The sequence below is a fragment of the Cariama cristata genome, unplaced genomic scaffold (assembly GCF_000690535.1).
Source record: "Cariama cristata isolate BGI_N322 unplaced genomic scaffold, ASM69053v1 scaffold1450, whole genome shotgun sequence".
In the NCBI taxonomy this organism is placed as follows: domain Eukaryota; kingdom Metazoa; phylum Chordata; class Aves; order Cariamiformes; family Cariamidae; genus Cariama; species Cariama cristata.
This window is the reverse complement of record NW_009596185.1, coordinates 140,450-159,617: the sequence shown is the minus strand read 5'-3', so window position 1 is coordinate 159,617 and position 19,168 is coordinate 140,450. Positions and strand designations below refer to the sequence as shown.

Sequence of the window (19,168 nt, the reverse complement as noted above, 5' to 3'; positions counted from 1 at the left end):
GGTTTAGGGAAATACAGTGAGAGTACCACTGAGCCAGACAAAGCTAAACAATTCTCCAAAGTATCTAGTATTGCAGTTCAGACAGTGGCAGAGACTTCAGTACAAACAGAACCTGTAGGAACAATAAGAACACCTTCAGTCAGGGCCCGATTGGATGCTAAGGTTGAAATCATAAAACACATTTCAGCTCCAGAAAAGACATATAAAGGAGAAAGTTTGGGATGTCAAACAGAGACAGAGTCAGATACTCAAAGTCCCCAATATCTGTCAGCTTCATCTCCTCAGAAAGATAAAAAACGCCCAACACCATTAGAGATAGGATACTCATCCCATCTTCGTCCAGACTCCACATTGCAGGTAGTCCCTTCCCCTCCCAAATCTCCCAAAGTTCTCTATTCACCCATTTCACCTGTTTCACCAAGCAAAGTTATAGAGTCAGCATTTGTACCCTATGAAAAACCCATCACTGATGACATCAGCCCTCAGAAGATGCTGCATGCTGACATAGCCAAGGTTCCTCCATCAAGTCCAAAGGCGGCAAAGATGATGCAACGCTCTATGTCTGATCCTAAGCCCCTGAGTCCCACAGCAGAAGACAATTCCAGAGCTCAGTTTCAGTACACTGAGGGTTTCATGGTAAGAAGTATTTGCTTTCCTTTTTTTTTTTTTTGTTTAATATGCAATTCTACAGCTATCAGTACAGCATGAGGTCTGACACACTCATTTGCAATACCTGTGTACATAGTCTTTTTGCAGACCTTGCTGAAAAGTCCCAAGGAATGTAGGCTGTCTAAGGCAATGGTTATTTGCTTCATTGCTTTGCCTGGAAATAGAGGAATCTAAATTACGGTCTTACTAAGATTCAGAAAAAACCACAAGTTCTTGTTCAGAATTTGGAAGGCACTTTAATTTTTACATGACAGTTAATTGCCAATACAGTGGTTACTGCCAATTCTTCAGAAAATGAAAAGCATTTTCTTTCTAATCCTACGACACCCAGCTCTTGTGGCACAATCTGTAGTGCATTTACCTTGAAATTACTGTGTGTGCCTTCTGAGAGGCAGCTAACACCAGATTTATAATTACCTTAGTTAGCTGTCCTTTTTGACTCTCGTAAGGTTTCTTGGCCATTTGTGATTCTGTGGGTAATCTTGTGTCCCAATGTGTACATCTTTTATCTCTCCCAGACCAAAAAGTCTTATATCACAAATCCATTGTTTGTTTGTTTGTTTTGGATAAGGAGAATGAACAAGAAGTTAGGCAAATGTCAAGGGCTGTTTCTTATGGGGTCAGAGGAAGCAATTTTGAATAAGACTGACACCATCAGGATTAAAATTTTTCATTTCTGCAATATTCCTTTTCCTTTAGAAGTAAGATTTCTGATTTGGGAATCAGTCTGCTATTTATTAGTAAGAGGAATAAGTCTTGGCTAGAAAATTACCTTTATAATTTAACATGTTCTTGGCTGTCCTTTTGTCCGAGTCCATTCCCTTCTGTGAGTTGCAGGGTCAATGTCTTATTTGTCAGAGCTCTGGAAGAGTTGCCATTCGAGTTCTTCAGCAACTTTTAATGTTCAGTTATCTGTGAATACATGAGTGATTAGTGTAGGCTGGATAGAAAAAAAGAAGGTTTGTTCTCTGTGTTTGGTAATTTGTGGTGACTTTCAAATGCAGAATTATCTGGTTATACCCTCCAAGGCTCCCACAGTAAGCAGTTTCTGCAGCTTCCCATATTTGTGCAGATATTAAATGCTTCCTATACTATTACTACTTGGAAAACAGTGCTTGGAAAACAGTACTTGGAATTTTGAAGGGAAAAATGTAGTCGTGGCATTGGCACTCCATATAAACGTCGTTCCCTAATGTAGGATTAGCACAGTGGGGGAAACTGTAGCATGAGCACTGAAGTTTCACGTGGAGGGTTTGGAGCAGCATCTTGAAGAACGTTGCTCACAGGTTAGAAAGTGTTGGGTTTTACTAGATATTGAAAAGTACATATAATATTGTAAAATAACTGTCAGTGTAGTGAAACTATTACTGAGAACAAATTATTCAGTTCACTTATTTCATAGATACATACATATTTGATATGATTTGTATACTTTGTATGATGGATGATAAATTCTATAAACAGCTGATTGTTTAAAGACCTTTACAGTAGAGTTTGAACACATACAGTATTCATTAATGAGAGATGGAAACAAAGGGCTTGTACATAATTGTTCCTTTTTTCCCCACGTTTATTACCATTTTGCCTTGAGCCCAAACAATAATGAGCTATATTGTTCTTACTAGTATGCAGCCACCACACAGCAAATATCCCATGTCTCAAAGTACTTACATTTTTATGGAAAAATGGAGTGCAAGTAGACAAGTGCAAGGAAAGTAAATAACTTCCATGGATGTAAAGTGGACTGCGCTAACTGTGTCATGCAGCATATGGTGAGGAAGCTGCTCTGTAAACTTCCCATGACCATCATGGCTGCTTTCAGCTCTGATGTTATATTAAGCATTAAGCCTGTTATACTCTCTCTTTCTGATTGAGTTTTGTTAATTAAGTATCTGAGATTGGTTCAGGTAGCTTAAACTGGGATCATGTACGTGAAATTTAAAGGACAAAAGAAGATATATGACAAAAAAGATTTAGAGTGACACTTGCAGAATGTAATCTAATGACCTCATCAGCATCTGGAAATAGGGGCATAAATTGCTTTTGCAGTTGCTATACCAGTTTCAGTTCTCAATTACTCATCCAGTTATGTTGTGAAGGAGGGATCTGCAGTATAAGATCTAAAGGATCTCCTAGTTTCCACGAGATTTACAGTATTCTCTCCAGCATGTCTATGTTTCTTTATACCACCTGAGAACCTGGTTTTAGGGCTGTATCATCTTGAAAGCACAGGAAAGAGGGGACGGTGATTTCTTCTTCTGTACCTTTTGTCACACTTAAAAGTTCTTCCTGAAAGTTAGCATACTGTCGTGATTTAACCGCAGCCAGCAACTAAGCCCCACACAGCTGCTCACACACTCCCCTGCGTCGGGATGGGGGAGAGAATCAGAAGGGTAAAAGTGAGAAAACTCATGGCTTGAGATAAAGACAATTTAATAGGTAAAGCAAAAGCTGCACACTCAAGCAAAGCAAAACAAGGGATTCATTCCCCACTTCCCATGGGCAGGCAGGTGTTCAGCCATCTCCAGAAAAGCAGGGCTCCATCACGCGTAACAGTTACTCGGGAAGACAAACGCCATGACTCTGATCATCCCTCTTCCTTCTTCTTTCCCCAGCTTTACATGCTGAGCATGATACCATATGGTATGTAATAACCCTTGGGTCAGTTGGGGTCAGCTGTCCCAGCTGTGTCCCCTTCCAACTCCTTGTGCAACCCCAGCCTCCTCGCTGGTGGGGTGGAGTGGGAGGCAGAAAAGACCTTGACTCTGTGTAAGCCCTGCTCAGCAGTGACGAAAACATCCCTGAGTTATCAACACTGTTTTCAGCACAAATCCAAAACATAGCCCCATACCAGCTACTGTGAAGATCAACTCTATCCCAACCAAAACCAGCACACATATGCACAGTGTCACTGTTGACAAAGTGTAAACCTTGATGACATTTTTTCAACTGTAGAACTGTGTTCTTATAGCAACATATCATTGTTATACTTGAGTTTAAATACAGGATCGCTTTTGGATTATCCTCCTAGGTGTGGAAGTAAGATGTGTCCTCAACTTAAAAATATTTTTGGCACTGGGACTGTTTTTTCATTCTTTGTACAATGCCCACAACAGCTAAAGTCTTTATCTGAATTCTCTGTGTACACTTTTGTGCCTCCTGACTGGAGAGTTCCTAACTTATAAAAAGGGAAAGGTAGAAAGGATCAGTTCTGTCATTCAAAACAGTGAGGTTCAGTGCAGAAAAACTTGTGAAGCAGCTCAATCTGGAAAAGAGAATTTACTAGAGCTGAACAGGAGAGAATGAATTGGAAATTAAAGATTGATCTTTCACAACCTTAGAGAAATGGAGTGTGTATATGAATATTTTTTGCATGGATGAATATCTCATCACTTTTTTAATAGTTCTTGTTTCAGGGTTATGTCTTTGTCTGCGTTCATAAACATTGCAGATGAAAAGGGTGTTCATGTGTTCATATATATGTTTCACATGATCCTTTTTATGATAGTTTATCAAACAATTTGATCTTTATGCAATCATTGGCACTAAAAGGGTAAGAATAAAATTGGTCTCTTTCTAAGGTTTGCAATTAAATGATACCTTGCCCTTCAGACAGTGCACTTTCATCATTCAAGTACTTCTTCCATTGAAAAATATGTTTATAACATTTCAAGAACAAATATTATGAAGACTATGACTAAAATGATTAAGTTATCTCTCTATGTTTTAGAACTGCTGATTTAAATATAATTGTATTCTTTAATGCACCTTTTATAAGAAATTATTCCAACATTTTATCTAATCTAGTGTAAGTGAAAGGCTCCTAAATAACCTGGTAGCTAATCACATAATAATAAGTATCCAGATAATACTGCTTTCAGTGATGGCACATTTAATTTTCAGATAACAAGTTATATGTTTACATTACATTTTCATTTACTGTCTATCATAGTCATTGCCTTTATATGAACATTTGAATGAACATAGATGGTGGCTTCCTATTAATCCAAAGTAAAATTATTGCCTTGCATTATGTTCCCTTTGGTAGTTATGTGCTGTTCATTTCTGTGATATATAAATTCTTTGGTATATAAATCTGTGATATATATAATCAAGTGTAGCAGTGTTAAGGAAAAATTGTGAGCTATAGGTTGTCAGCACCAAAAAAAGTTGTGACAGCCACCCATCTGGAATTGATATTTTGCAAAGATACCTAGTTTTCCTGTTTTGTGAGCTTTATGCCACTTGAGTTCCCAGTGGCAGTGAGCTCCCCAGCACTGACTTTGATAGACTGTCCAGCAGTCCAGCATGGTAGGATTCCACAGAGTGCAAAGCCATAGTGATGGTTTCCATGAGGACACCAGGAGGTGTTAGTAGAGTTTGGAAGTGGAGATTGAAATATGTCCATTCAGCAGCAACAAAAAATTGTGAGTACCTGTCTAGTTTAATAAAGAGATAACTTCACACCAGTGCATCACAGAATCAAGTCACATGCCAGTCACAGTCAACTTCAGCACTTGTACACATTGCATATGTGTACTCAAAGATGGAAGTTGTCTTTCCTTTGCCTTTGGATGCAAAATGCCTGCTCAACTAAAATGAAGCAAATTGCAGAAGATCTTGCACGTGAACTGTCACATATATACAACATCTACAGCTAAGCAGTGCATAAAGACTCAACTGAAGTGTTTGTGTTCATGAAACTAATGCAAAGACACATCTGTCAACAGCCTGTCAGCTTCAGAGTAGAAATTGTACATTTAAGCTTCAACACTTACAACAAATTCTATCAATCTGCTTATTAAGAGAGTTAGGAGAGACTTTTCTTGCAGTTTTTGTCTGATGTGAGTTACCATACTTGTAAAGCAAATATAATTCAAATCTGTATACTATAGTAAAAAAGATAATGATTTCAAGCAAAATCCCAGAAGACTATGTCTTTATTCAGGTAAGAATTGCAGGACTTCATCTATTGGTGTAGTAAGAGCAGAAGTGATTTTATACTGTTTTTAAAAGTGTAAATTTCTTTAATTGACTTAAATTTAAAAATAATGACAACAAAGCACATTAATCTTTATTTTATCTTCTATGGTATTCTAAAGTTTTCAACTTTAAAACTGAAGGTTAGGACTTGAGTGATTTGGGCTGTCCTTTGCTGTGTCAGATTGGGGCACCGAAGAGGCAAAACAAGGTAGTTGCTCCCAGTGGAATTAGAACCTTCCATATATCGTATCCATGATGTTTTGGGTGTATATTCAGGACTAAGCCGGTCACCAGACTCGTATTTCAGCAGGGAATGTTCTGCTTGGATAATAAATAGAGAGAAAGAGTAGGGATAATTACCAGGTTTAACGTTGTCTATTTCTGTTTGATTACCTTCCTCAGAAGCAGAGAGTAGGTTCATTTCTTAGTGTCATGCCAGAATTTCAGGTAACAGATTTCTGCTATGTTGGAGTGCAGGACATCGATTATTTCCCTTGGTTTCTTATTATGTGGGCTTAATTCCAGCTAAAAGGAGTTGATACTTTGTTATAGCTCATAGTTACTGTGAAATATTGAGAAGTGTTTTGTGGTCTGAGAGATAGGTGGTCACATGGTTGTAACTGTAAAAGGCTTAATTCAGTGACTTTAATTTTCCATTTTCCATTTTTGTCCCATGATTCAGTCTAGAAAAAAGGAAGAACATTTTGTTTTCTACAAAAGTTATATTTCAATATAAAGGAGCCATTACTTCTTGCAGAAACAGCTGCTATTTGGGTTTAAGTACAGATGGGTGTTGAGTGAGGAACCATCTTTGGTAGTATGTTAGAGTAACCTAGATTTAAAGTGCAAAAGTTTTTTTTTGTTTGTTTGCTTCTAAATGGCATCTGTGGGCTGTGGTTTTATGAAACTCTTCTTCAGGCACTAATGATAACTGGTCCTTTGTTTTGACCAGACATACACCAGACTTAAAGAACAGTATGGGAGCAGCCTGATTTGCATGATTCATATGGTTTGTATGCAGTTTGTGAACTGCCTATCTGGGTCTGCCTGACAGTATGTTAACACACTTAGCAACAGGCTAAGTCACCAGGTCTGATTAGGCACACAGGTTCCTGCATCCTTGAAGAGTACCCTGCAGCTACATATGAGGCTGGTTCATTGCTTATGGACAAGAGATCTTATTTTGAGATTGAATTCAGGCCAGCGATCCAGAGAAGGTGTAGATGTACTCACTGAGTTCATTTTGTGCTTGAATAGTGTTACGCACTTTTTTTGTGTATTTCTAACAAATTCACTGGAAACTGAGTTGAAAAGACAATCTCACTCACATCTAGAAAAAATTCTACACAATCTTATCCTATGTAAATAGTAAGATAGGATTTATCTATCTTCTCCTTTAATTGTGTGAGTTTAGCTAGATTTAAGATTAATTTTTGCACTAATTGTCTGAATTATTTACAATTTAGAGTCCTGGTAACATTTCAAGCTACTGCTTCCTGTGCTGTATTTGAAATCCTTTGGAATAACATTTATGTGACTCAAATGAGGCATCTTTTTTCCATCTGTCAGATCTTCAAAACAGAAAGACTACCCCACGTTTGGTCAACATACCATATAAACATTGTTTTCTAAAACACATTTAACTGGGTCAGTCTGTCTTGCCTGATACTTTTAAATTAGTTGATTTCACACCTTCTCTATTCAACCAAGGATCATTCATGCACAATAGAAAATTATTATGATATTAACTCTTTTGCTTTTCAAAGGTGATCCTTAAGAATCTTTTGTAAAGCATGAGATTTATGGTAGAGTTGACAAAAAGCCTAGGTTTTCTGTCACTTGGCCTTTTGTCACCTGCTGTCAGCTTATCCATCTTCCTCTTAAGCCAGCTCTCATATACATGTTAAAAAACACCCCAGCCACAAATCCTATTCCTCACTTTTTTATCTTCTATAAAAGACAAAGAAGAATGAATATCTTTTCTCTCATTTCCAGCTGACTTGGTTATCATGGTTATCCATTTTAGGAATACTTTGAGTTTCGGGTGTGGAGAGACACCAATATCATGTTCCCTGCTTTAAATTAATAAATACAGCATATAAATGTATACAGGAGAACCAAGCAGGCATGGAAGAATAACAGAGGAGCACATACCAACCAGCAAGTTTTGGCCTACTTCAGCTCTATTTTGCTTCAGACTTTCATCCCCTATCAAACCATGGATTACTGTAGTTAGTTTGAATGTGTAGTAGGAGGGTAAAATTTCTACTAGTGTAATTGCCTGACTGAACTCAAAAGAGAGTTTCTTTCACATGTTCTGCTGATAAGTTTGGCCTCCTGCATTTTATTCTGTCTACCTAGATTTGACTGAAGTAAAGGAAAATCATATTGTACTGAGCAAATGAACATACATTCTCCAAAAGGAGCAGAAGACGAATGTCTGTGCTATGTTAGCAAGTTCTTTGGTACGATAAAAGCACAACAGATCAAAGTAGCTGATGCTAAGGTATCTGCACAGGTACTGTGTTGTTGTCCAAAACGAGCCAGTCATTGGTTTGGACTGGTTTTCCCTACTGGGATTTGAACACATTTGAGATGATACACTTAGGACAGAACTTCCTATTTACTTTTCTCCAGAAGGAATCTAGTTTGCATGCATGAAAACTTCCCTGCAAACTGTAGCAATGTGCACTAACTAAAGAAAACCAATTTGTTCTTGTCAAAGTAGTCCAAGCTTCATCTCAAAAAAAGATGCAAACTTTAATTCCAAAACTTTTTCCCATCATTTTATTAAAATATTTTTAAGTTAAATATTGTCTTGATCAGCCAAATGTGATTAAATGTTGCTTGGAATTGATCCAAGACTGGCAAAACCCCATAATAGCTCATATGTCCTATATGAAGATTACAAAAAAAACCCAAAACCCACCAGTGCCACAGTACATCCAAAACTTATGATCAGATATAATTAAATGCAACAAAATATTCAGAACAGTAAAAAGATAATCTGTATGCCTCTTCGTTCTGCACTGTGTGAATGTTTACCTTTCCTCTGCATATGAGGACACAAGTCAGTGCTTTTAAAATTTTCCCTGTTTTTTCATTTTGGTTGGTTGTTTTTGTTTTTTTTTTCAGAAACAGTTTGGGATATGCCTGTATTGAGGTAATTATTCTGTGCAATCAATTCCTTACAATTTAAAGGGGTGCATCTCCATTAAATTCTGATACCTGGGCTACTTTCTCCAGGGTCATGCTTGTCCCTGGAGGTTAATTTATTTTTAACATATGAACTACTAAAAATTTCAAAACTCTACATTTTCCCATAAGGAAAAATATGAAAACCTTCTTCAGAGCTAGATATACCCCATATGATCACCCCAAAAAGTAAAAGTAAAAAAAGGATTAAATGAAGGTACCGAGTAATCTTTGGGCTAGATCTGTGTTCTTAATATGCATCACTACATTAAACTTCATAAATCATCTACCAGAGCTCTGAAGTTTTACTTCTTATTTCTAGAAGTACTGACTAGGCCAGATTCTCTCATGCTATCAGTGTTTCAAATTGCACTGTGGACTAATAAAACCTAACAGTGTTTGTGGTTTTTAATTGATGAGGCTTGGCTATGTTAGAACTAACTTTACTTTGGTTCTGATCCTCAAAATCCTTCTAGTCAGGCATTGGTTTTCTGGGAGTCAGTGATTTCATATTAAAAATAATTTGTTAAGGAAAATAACTATTTATGGTTGGTTATGAATTAAAAGATGTAGGCATATGTGTTTACATGTAGATGCTGCAAAACCTAAATTTAGTATGAAATATTGAGAAAAACAGTCCCTTCTAGTGTACTTCTTTAGTTTCTTACTCCAGCAAAACATTATTTATTGATAAACTAAAATTTTTGCAATTACTGTTTTTTAGTGGAAGTTTACTTTCCATCTGCCAGCTCAAAGTAGGTATCTTAGGTCAAATTGGTCACTGTCAAACTGGATGGCAGTTTTAAGTGGGTCAAACAAGGGTTTGTCATAGGCTTGACTCTTTAATAATTCAATTGCAATTTAGAGTATGGAGAAGGCTTATAGCATTTGCAGATCAATATAGGAAGCACAGTTACTTTGGAAAGCAGAGTTGCAATTCAGGGCAATGTTCCAAAATCAAATTCAGTAATGATACAGACACTACAGGTACAAAAGAAAAAAATATTCAGAAATGTAGCTGATTAGGCAATAGCAGTAATGAAAATGTTCACGTGGAGTAGCAAAAGTTCAGATTTAATATGACTTACAAACATGAAGTGCTTGCATGAAAGGCAGTGCTGTTCTTGGGAAATGCAGACAACTTGTGCATGTGTAAGATACGTGTTGTAATTGTTCTACCCTACTCAGTGGTTGGTGAGACTTCAGCTATAATACTACATGCAGTTTAGATCAGCAGCACATAAGAGTTAGAGAGCCTGAAAAAATTCAAAGTTGAGCAAAAGAGAAAGGATAAAAGATTTAGACAAGACATTGGTTGAAAGACTGAAGGATTTGACTGTGTTGATCTAGAAATAAGACCTTTCACTGTGTTAAACATTGTAGTAAATAGGACAGCTGCTAACCACTGCTCACATCCAGTGGAGGTAGGAAATGGATTATCTCTTTTTGTGGCCTGGGATGTTTAGTAGATATGAACAAAAACTTTATAACTGCTGTAGCACAAATGCCTTGGAATCAATATATTTTAGTGAAACTGTGTTGTATCTGAATACTGGGAGTAAAATAAAGGAATAGATAGCCTACATGACTGATTTCCATTCCAAGCCAAGAATATCTTGAGCAGTATGAGTAATAGCATTATCTTTAAAAATTCAATTTTAAGATTAAATACAACATTCTTTAGTATTCATGGCTCTTCTTACACATTATCATCCACATCGTTGCTGTCAATTTATATTGATACAGCATTTGTCATGCGCCACTCGAGTAAACTAACTACTCAGACCATATAGGGCTCTTTCTATAATCTGAATAACCTGTGACAGTCTTCATTTAAAAGATAGGAAGCTGAGACAAAGAAAATAGGTCCATAAACAAATAGCCTAAATGCCACCTGTCTTGTTCCTTCTGTCCCTTAGCTAAAGTGGCATTTATTCCCCATTTTAGTTTCCTCTTTACATTTCTCTTCAGAAGCCTAGAGACGTCTAGCATCTTCCTTGACTGCCACAAGGACACGGGCTACCCAGTTAAGGTATGAAGGACTGGAAAGATAATGTGGATTATTTGCTCATGTACTAGTTTCCTTTTATCAATTCTGCACAGCAAAAGTTATGATTCAGTTACAAGTTAGAATTATAAATTGTTTTCTAGGTGTCAAAGCTCAATTAGAAGAAAATACTATTTTAAAGTAATGTTCATTTAATTCACTGAAATGTCATTAAAAAAAATAAAGTCTTTCCAATAGTTTCCACTTTCTCCCAGCATGCTTTTAAGGTGAATGGCTGCTGACAGATGGGCATCATAGTGCAGACAAACCTCTTATGTACAGAACAAGTTTGGCTTTGTTGACACTAATTCAGACTTTCAGAAGCTATCCTGTCAACGGTTCTCAAATCTGACCTGGAGAGAATGAGTTTTTCTTTTGTGCTTATCTTCTCAGTTCAGTTTCTCCAAATAATTTCCAGTTTTGTTACCAAGAAGGAGCTGAACACTGGTAAACTTTTTCAGAAACTCAAAAAAGTGATTTACCTGCTGCAATGTTCAGCTCAGGGAGTGGAATCCATAATGGTATGGTAAGAGCTTACAGTCTCTGCATGTGGAATGAAGATATGAGACAGGAATTAACACTAGCCAGCTTGCTCAGTGCTGTGATGCCTAAATCAGCCATTTCAAAACTCCAAATACACGGGTAAGTCTGAAACACTGTCACAAGATATGGCTTAGACATCTCTGTGAAACTTTGGTGCAGATGAAATTTCTCTCTTAGTGTTCCTCCTCTCCCTCTGTATGAGACTACAGAGGAAGCCTGCCTTTTGGCTCTCCTCCTCCAGAAGGAGCTTCTTGCATTTTGTACAGAATTAATTCGGATCTCAATTCAATTTCTGTTCACATTCTCCATCTGTCCATATCTTCCCTCTAATCTCCTTGCTAAACCCTGCTTCTGTTTCTCAGCTGGTCTCTCTCTGACACCTTCTCTCATCCAATCTAAGTGGTTCCTATCAAAATATAACTTTGATTATCTTACCTTACTCACTTTGCAAGCTGTTTGCTAATGCTAAATCCAGCTCAAGCATCGGGTGTGCTGGTGCTCTTACACTGCCTGACAAGCCTTTTCCCTGGTGTAGGATCATAAATGCCAAACAGGCTAAATGGGCTAGCCATTAACTAAATGTAAAAACAGGGTTTGAGATTAAATAACTAGTATGGAGGAAGGCCTGAAGGAAGATTAAATGCTGGGGATTTCCTCAGTGTGTGTGAGATGAGAAGTTGAACAGTTGTGATTTCTCTAAGTCTGAATAACCGCTTGATTTAGACAGTCAGCAGTTGCCAGAGGTGAAAAGATAGTCAGGAAGGGTGATGGATGGGGTGAATCAGAATGAGAGTTACCCACCTCAAATTTAAGCCTAATACAGGGAAGATTAATTTGAGATTCAGTGTTTATTTTCAACTGCTGTTTAGCATTAATAAAACACACTGACATAAGCCTCAGGAAATCATAAGGTAGCTTGGAAGTAATATTTACTTCATAAACTTATGGAGCACATTTTCTGTAACTTCTTTCATAGCTGTGTTTATGCTGTATATATGTGATATAAGAGGGTAACAGTGAAATAAAATTACGCTTCTTGTCTGAGTTAAAGTTGAAAGCAAAGACTGTCTTTTTCAGAAAATTTACTGTCTGTGTTAATCACATCATATTGATACTCCTTTTATGATTCCTAAGTTGTAATCCACAGCAGAAATATCATGGCCTTCTAGGAAGAATGGAAAAGAATTAATAAGTTTGTCCTTTGCTCATTTGATCAGTAATACAGTAGCATAAAGAGTTTTACAGTAATGCCTCCCGATATTTCTTTAGGGAGTAAAAGTCATTCTTGTGACAGCAGTAGTGTAGGCTGCTCCAAGTCTTTATGTTCTTTACAGGCTGTTTGAACATTGCTTGTCTGAGAGAACCGTAACCCAGGCAGAGGAGCCCATTTTTATCTCTTTTTTCCACTTCTTCATCATTTGGCCCAAGAACTCACCAAAGAAAACAAGAAGTTTTGACAATTACAGAAGTAACATTTTTACCTTTTATAGATACAGAGATATATATGTACACACACATAAGTATATGTACAAAAGCAAATAGCTTTTCTGGAGGGTATTTTGCGAACATGACTAACAGTATTTTTCATCTCAGTGACACTGCAGTTATGGAACATTCTTGCATACATTGAAGCTTTTATTATATAAAAATAAATACTGCAGTCCTTGCTCTTTCACACCTTCCACAGCATCTTGACAGTAAATCCATCAGGATGTTGGTGCCTGTATTATGTTTTGCAAACATTAACTATCTAAACTCCTCAGACATCACAGTGACTGAGAAAAGGATCACCAGCAAATTAGATTGGGAAGGCTCTGTGGAGGTCATGTAGTCCCACCTCCACCTCAAAGCTGGACTAATTTCAAAGTTAGGTCAGATGACTAGAGAGCTTGTCCAGTTGAATTTTGAAAATCTCCAAGGATGGAGATATTACTCTCTGGGCATCCTGTTCTCGGACCTCACTGCTCTCACGGTGAAGAATGCTTAATTTGCCTCGTGCAATTTGTGCCTTTTGTCCTTCACTGTGCATGTCTTAGAAGAGTCTCGATCTGTCTTTTTAGTTGTGCTGCATTTGAGAGTTGAAGACAGCAATCAGCTGTTTTTTCCAAGCTAAAGAAGCTCAGTTACCTTAGCCTCTCTTCATAGAACAACCACTCACCTCAAGCCCTGACCATTTTACTGGGCCTACATTGTGCTTTCTAGCCAAGATTTTTCGTGCTTTGGGTAGATATGAAACAGGATGGGAAGAGCATGGTAAACTCTCCCATCTGAGTCCTGCTCTTCTAGTTAGCGTTGTTCTCATTAGCTCGAGTGCAGTGACACTCGACGTGCTGTACTACATCTCTTCAGAAGCAAATTATGTTTCCTCAAGCACTTCCTATGAAGCTTTATAAAGAAATACACGATACAGTTCAGGAAACACTAGCCTACGCTCCCCATTAAGCTCTCAAACCCAGTAATTAGGTTAGAGTAAGTTGAGAAAATGTTGGTTTGGGGTTTTTTGCCACTAGAACCTCCTCCTTTTTTTCTAGATTTTTTTTTTGATACACTGAAGTTTTGAGAAATCGTCCTTTCCTAATAAAAGCTAATATCTGTTTGTAGGCATGTAATGCATAGGTGATATATAAATTCTGAGATACTAACACCTCAATGTCTGTCATCATCATAGAGAGAAAATCTGTTATAAATGTATTCTAGATTTCTAACTGATAGATTAGAAAATGCCTCTTCTCATTCTCATGTTATGGGTAACTAGACTTGGAAAAAAAGATCCCCAAAATCCAGTCACAGTATTCTGTAAAACATCTCTATGAGGGATTTCCTTCAAAAATATGACATAAAAATATTTCCATGTTTTATACAAATATAATAAGAAGTTCTAATTGAAGGATAGGTGATGAAGCACTGCCAAAACACTTCTAATTTACAGCGTCAGCCCAAATTCGAGTTGACACTCATTAATGCCTTTTTATTTTGGAATTTATTTGAATATGATTTTTAGAATCTTAATGTTGTAATCTTTTCCTCTATATTGGAAGAACTTTGTTTTAATAATTTTTAAGCAAATGTGTCTATTAAAGTAGCTCTAAATTTTCTAACAGAACAATAACTCTGGAACTAGAATGGTTTTGACTCCTATTTCCACTTTGTTTTACAAATTCTTCAAAGATTTTTAAGTGGTGTGGTCTTTAAGATCTTGATCTCAAAGAAATACTAATGTTTTCGGTTCCTACTCAGTAATGGTTGCTTATAGTATATTTAAGCAAATAATTTCATGTGCAGATGAGACCTGTCTTTCAAATCCTGTTGAAATAGAAAAAATTGTTCATAATCCATAAATATCATATCCAAATAACAAGGGAGCAATGTTTGTTAGAAGAGATCATACATTTTATTACTTTAACTTTATAATAATAAAGATATCATAATATATCTGCATTTTAAGGCAGGTAAAATTTAAGACACATTATTAAGGTGTAACTGAAGAAAAAAAAAGGAAAATAATAATAAAATTCATCATAGTTTTTTCTGTCTTCTATAATTACCTGTTTGTGTGCTTAATGTTGAAGGCTAAGTATAAGGCAGAAGATAAATGAAGAAGAAAATGGTCACCTCATTTCTGTTTCTATTTGTCATGGTTTAACCCCAGCCAGCAGCTAAGCCCCACACAACTGCTCACTCACTTCCCTCCATGTCAGGATGGGGGAGAGAATCAGAAGACTAAAAGTGAGAAAACTCATGGCTTGAGGTAAAGGCAGTTTAATAAAAGCAAAAGATGCGCAAGCAAAGCAAAGCAATGAATTCATTCACCACTTCCCATGGGCAGGCAGGTGTTCAGCCATCTCCAGAAAAGCAGGGCTCCATCACGCGTAACGGTTACTCGGGAAGACAAACGCCGTGACTCTGATCATCCCCCTTCCTACTTCTTTCCCCAGCTTTATATGCTGAGCGTGACATCATACGGTATGGATAGTCAGGTACATGGGTCAGTTGGGGTCAGCTGTCCCGGCTGTGTCCCGTCCCAACTCCTTGTGCACTGCCAGCCTCCTCGCTGGTGGGGCAAGAAAGCAGAAGAGAAGTAGGGAAGACCCTGACTTAGTTTAAGCACTATACCAGCTGCTAGGAAGAAAATTATCCCAGCCAAAACCAAGATGCTATTTCTTACTACTTCCCCAGTCACTGGCATCCAGTTCACACTGGGTATGCATGTATTCCTATTTTGTTCAACCTGTGTAACCTCTCTATCCATTCTTCAAACTTTTGTTAGTCCTTCTCCTTCTCCCCATTCTTTTTTCCTATAATTTACTAATTGTATTCTTTTTTCCTTCTTTTTATGTTTCTTCACACGACTTCTCTTCTGTATTTTCACCATTGAGTCATAACTTTAAAGCATGTTTGCTGGCTTCATGAATCTTTTACCTCATTAGTATTCACACTAGTTTCTGTCAGTTTTATTATGTCAGCCTAATTACCACCTTAACTACCAAGGATGGGAATGTTATCAGAAAAGGGTCACAGAGAACTGCCATCAAATGGTTCAAACTCAAAAAGATACTTCAAAAGATGATACTTTAAAGTTAAATGTGGGAAAAGGAGAAGAGGCATGGGTCCAGAGAACAGATAGATATCCAGGTCATGGTAAAATTCAAGTAGTATTATGAAGAAAAATCTAAACTAGCTCTAAAGAAGTTATTTAAAGAAGTAGAAATCTTTTATTAATGTTGCACTTTATGCAAGACAATGCACATTAACATTTCCTTAACAGCACTAGAGTTATTCCTCCATTAATCTACATACTGGTTTCAGCAGCAAAATTGTGTCTTCTGCAGTTTACCAGCTTATTCTGGTGTATGGGCACAACTGAGTATGCACAAAGAGAAACGTGGAGTAGTAGGAGAGAGGGAAATACTTTAAATCAGCATTGTTGCTGAACCCTTTGGGATCTATTATAATGACTTAAGTTCAGATCTGAGTATTTCCATTGACTTTTAAAGCCATAGAGGCTTGTCCTTATATCTCAGGGACTGTTGTAGAAGACATTAACTAGATAACCCATACAAAATTATCTGAAGTTAACGGTACACTCTGTTAATTCAGTGAACCATGGATCATGCCTTGAGGAAAGAAAAATGAATTTTTTTCTCTGGACTGTTTATTCCACTATTTCCAATATGGGGAGGATTTTTTTGCCCTTTCTTTTCTCAATTCTGATTATTATAAAACATGGAACCCCCAAATAGATGGAATGTGGGGGACAGAGAGGAAGGCTGTTCATTTAAGTGATTGAAATAGTGCAACTGGAAATGTTCTAGTAGAAAATATCCTTTAAATCTGAATTTTATGTTGGAGAAATTCAAGTTTGCACATGAGAAAGGAATTTTATATAGTAGGGAAAAAAAATAAAGTGATAGTTTCACAGCTGCCTATGGAGAGAAAGTAAAACTGAGGCCTTGGCAGCTGGCAAGCTGAAAAAAATAGACAGTGATTCTCCTGAAACACGTTTTTTCCTATCCAGATTTAGGAAAAAAAAAAAACAAGAACAACAAAAAAAATCAGGCATTGGTTGTTTTCTCCTCTACTTCTGATCCTATTGGAAATATTTTTGAAAAAAGAATGGTTTTTATTAATGGAGAAGACTTTCCAACTGTCTGACTTGTTCTGGAATTATTGACAATACAGTCAATGAAGTAGATGGTGGGAAGTGACAGATGATGATAATCAGCTCCATTTGCTGCTTCAAAACCCAGAAGGAGTTCGATATATAGAATAACTCTGAATGTGTGTATTGAACTGGAGATATTAATAGAGTAGCTGAGACTGTAGAGGTCTCATTTTGCATCAGATTTTTGGTGCTGTTTTTATCAGTCTCTAGTAACTTATTTTGATGTGTATCTTACCCATATTTATACATTATGTTACACAGACACTGGAATGAGCAAATACGTAAGAAACAAGGTAACAAGAAAGGTATTCTGCTCACAAAGAATAGAAATTTGAAATAAAGTGTGTTTTAACTTCATTATACTAAACAGCTGGTAATTATGTAATCAGAAGAAACATGTAAATGCTGTAAAAAAAAAAGGTATATTTCGATCCTCTATCTGAAAGTCATTGTCATCACTTGTGAGTTTTCCGCTGAAAGGTATGGGATTACTAATAATCTACTATTAAACTTCAAAACTTTTTTAAAGAAATGTGTTGGAAATATTTTCCCTGCAGTTTAGAATATTCAGAATTTTAACATAGTTTGGAAATTTAGCAGCAAACTGAGAAAGAGCAAATTGAAATTGATGCTTTATAATTTCTCCTGAGTTGGTCATACAGAAACAGACTGTTGCAAGTTTTCAGGTGTTTGGGTTTTTTTCATGTACAGTGCCACAATTGGAGTGTAGTTTCATGAGGATAGGATCTGCAACACAATTTCAGATCAAAGTTCATCTAATTCAGCCATTTCTCCATGACAGAGACCTATTCATATATTTTTGGTAAAGGAGGAGATAGTCAGCTTCTGAGGTGAGGTATTGACTTCTGTGAGAGAACTTGGCTTAGACCTGGAAAGCTAACATAATATTTCTTTTAAATGTTTACGCTGTGCTAGCTGTTAAATGCAACACATTTTCTTTATCCATAAAAGTGTTCTTTATTTTGATCTGAAGAGACAATAAAAAATACACATATTTCTTATATCTTGGAAAATATTCAGTGCTTTAAGGAAAGTGTTGGGACAGAGTACTGTTTCGTTCTGAACCTAGATGGGTTCCAAATCACTTGGATCACTGGGTGCTTACCCTTCCTGGGGTGAGCTAGAGAATTATGCACAAAAAAAATCATACTTTTTACATATAAACAAATTATTTTTCCCAAGACGTAGAGTGTATTCCTCATGTATATGATCCATATAGATAAAGTGGTGCAGTGCTTTTCCAGTGTTCTTTCAGAACTGCTGCATAGGAAGACTGTGTGGTGTCGGGGGCTTTGCAACATGAGCATAGGTGTTAAGGAAATTTCTCTTGAATGGAACAGCCTGATCTTATTGTCTGACCCAGATCTATGAGCAGGTTAGAAAGTAATGGTATCACATTTTTTCTTCTCTTCAGAGTCTTCTTTTTAAGTCTTACAAAGAGCTCAAGGTTTGCTTTTTGGAGGAGACCCTTGTGCCAGTGGGTTCTACCTGACTTGGTCCTGAGTTTTAATTGTTCTAAAATCTGAAAAAAACCATTGTTTTTCTTATGTTACTTTGAGCTGAAATATATTGGGTGTGTATTCTATTTTCTAATTCTTTGTCCTCTTGCATCTCTGAAATGATTATTTTATTACAGCATTGTAGTTATATTTCATGAATATATGATTTGTAAAATGCTATAAGAAGGAATTAATGCTGTGGCAGAAAAGCGATGTAGATTAAAAATTTTGGCTATGGTCAGATAGAAAGTGATTTAATGTTTTCTAGAAAGAGAGCAGAGCAGATAAAGAAAAATATTTCATCATTACTTCAGTACTTAGTGTTTATGTGTAAATTGATGTTCAAACAACACAGTAAGGATTTGCACACTAATACACAGAGCTCATAGATAATGCATGCTGAGGTAAATGCCATCAATGATTTGTCAGTCAAGGTAATCTTCATCACTGTTCAGCAAGCCTGGCTCTTGTCTGCTCTCTATACAGCAATATACTAGAATGATTACTCTGCCTTCAGATATCAGAAGAGAGATCTGAGAATTAAAGGAT

At 36.7% G+C, this 19,168-nt stretch overlaps 1 protein-coding gene across 1 annotated transcript in view; it reads left to right on the top strand.

The window, feature by feature from the left end:
• Nucleotides 1-19,168, top strand: part of PCLO (piccolo presynaptic cytomatrix protein) — a gene marked incomplete at its 3' end in the record, with an annotated part of 153,148 nt that overhangs the window by 14,890 nt on the left and 119,090 nt on the right. Inside the window, exon 3 of the mRNA XM_009704876.1 lies at nt 1-636. This exon is cut by the window's left edge and continues 1,394 nt beyond it. Within this exon, the coding sequence (XP_009703178.1) occupies nt 1-636 (636 nt within the window). The remainder of the gene's footprint in view (nt 637-19,168) is intronic.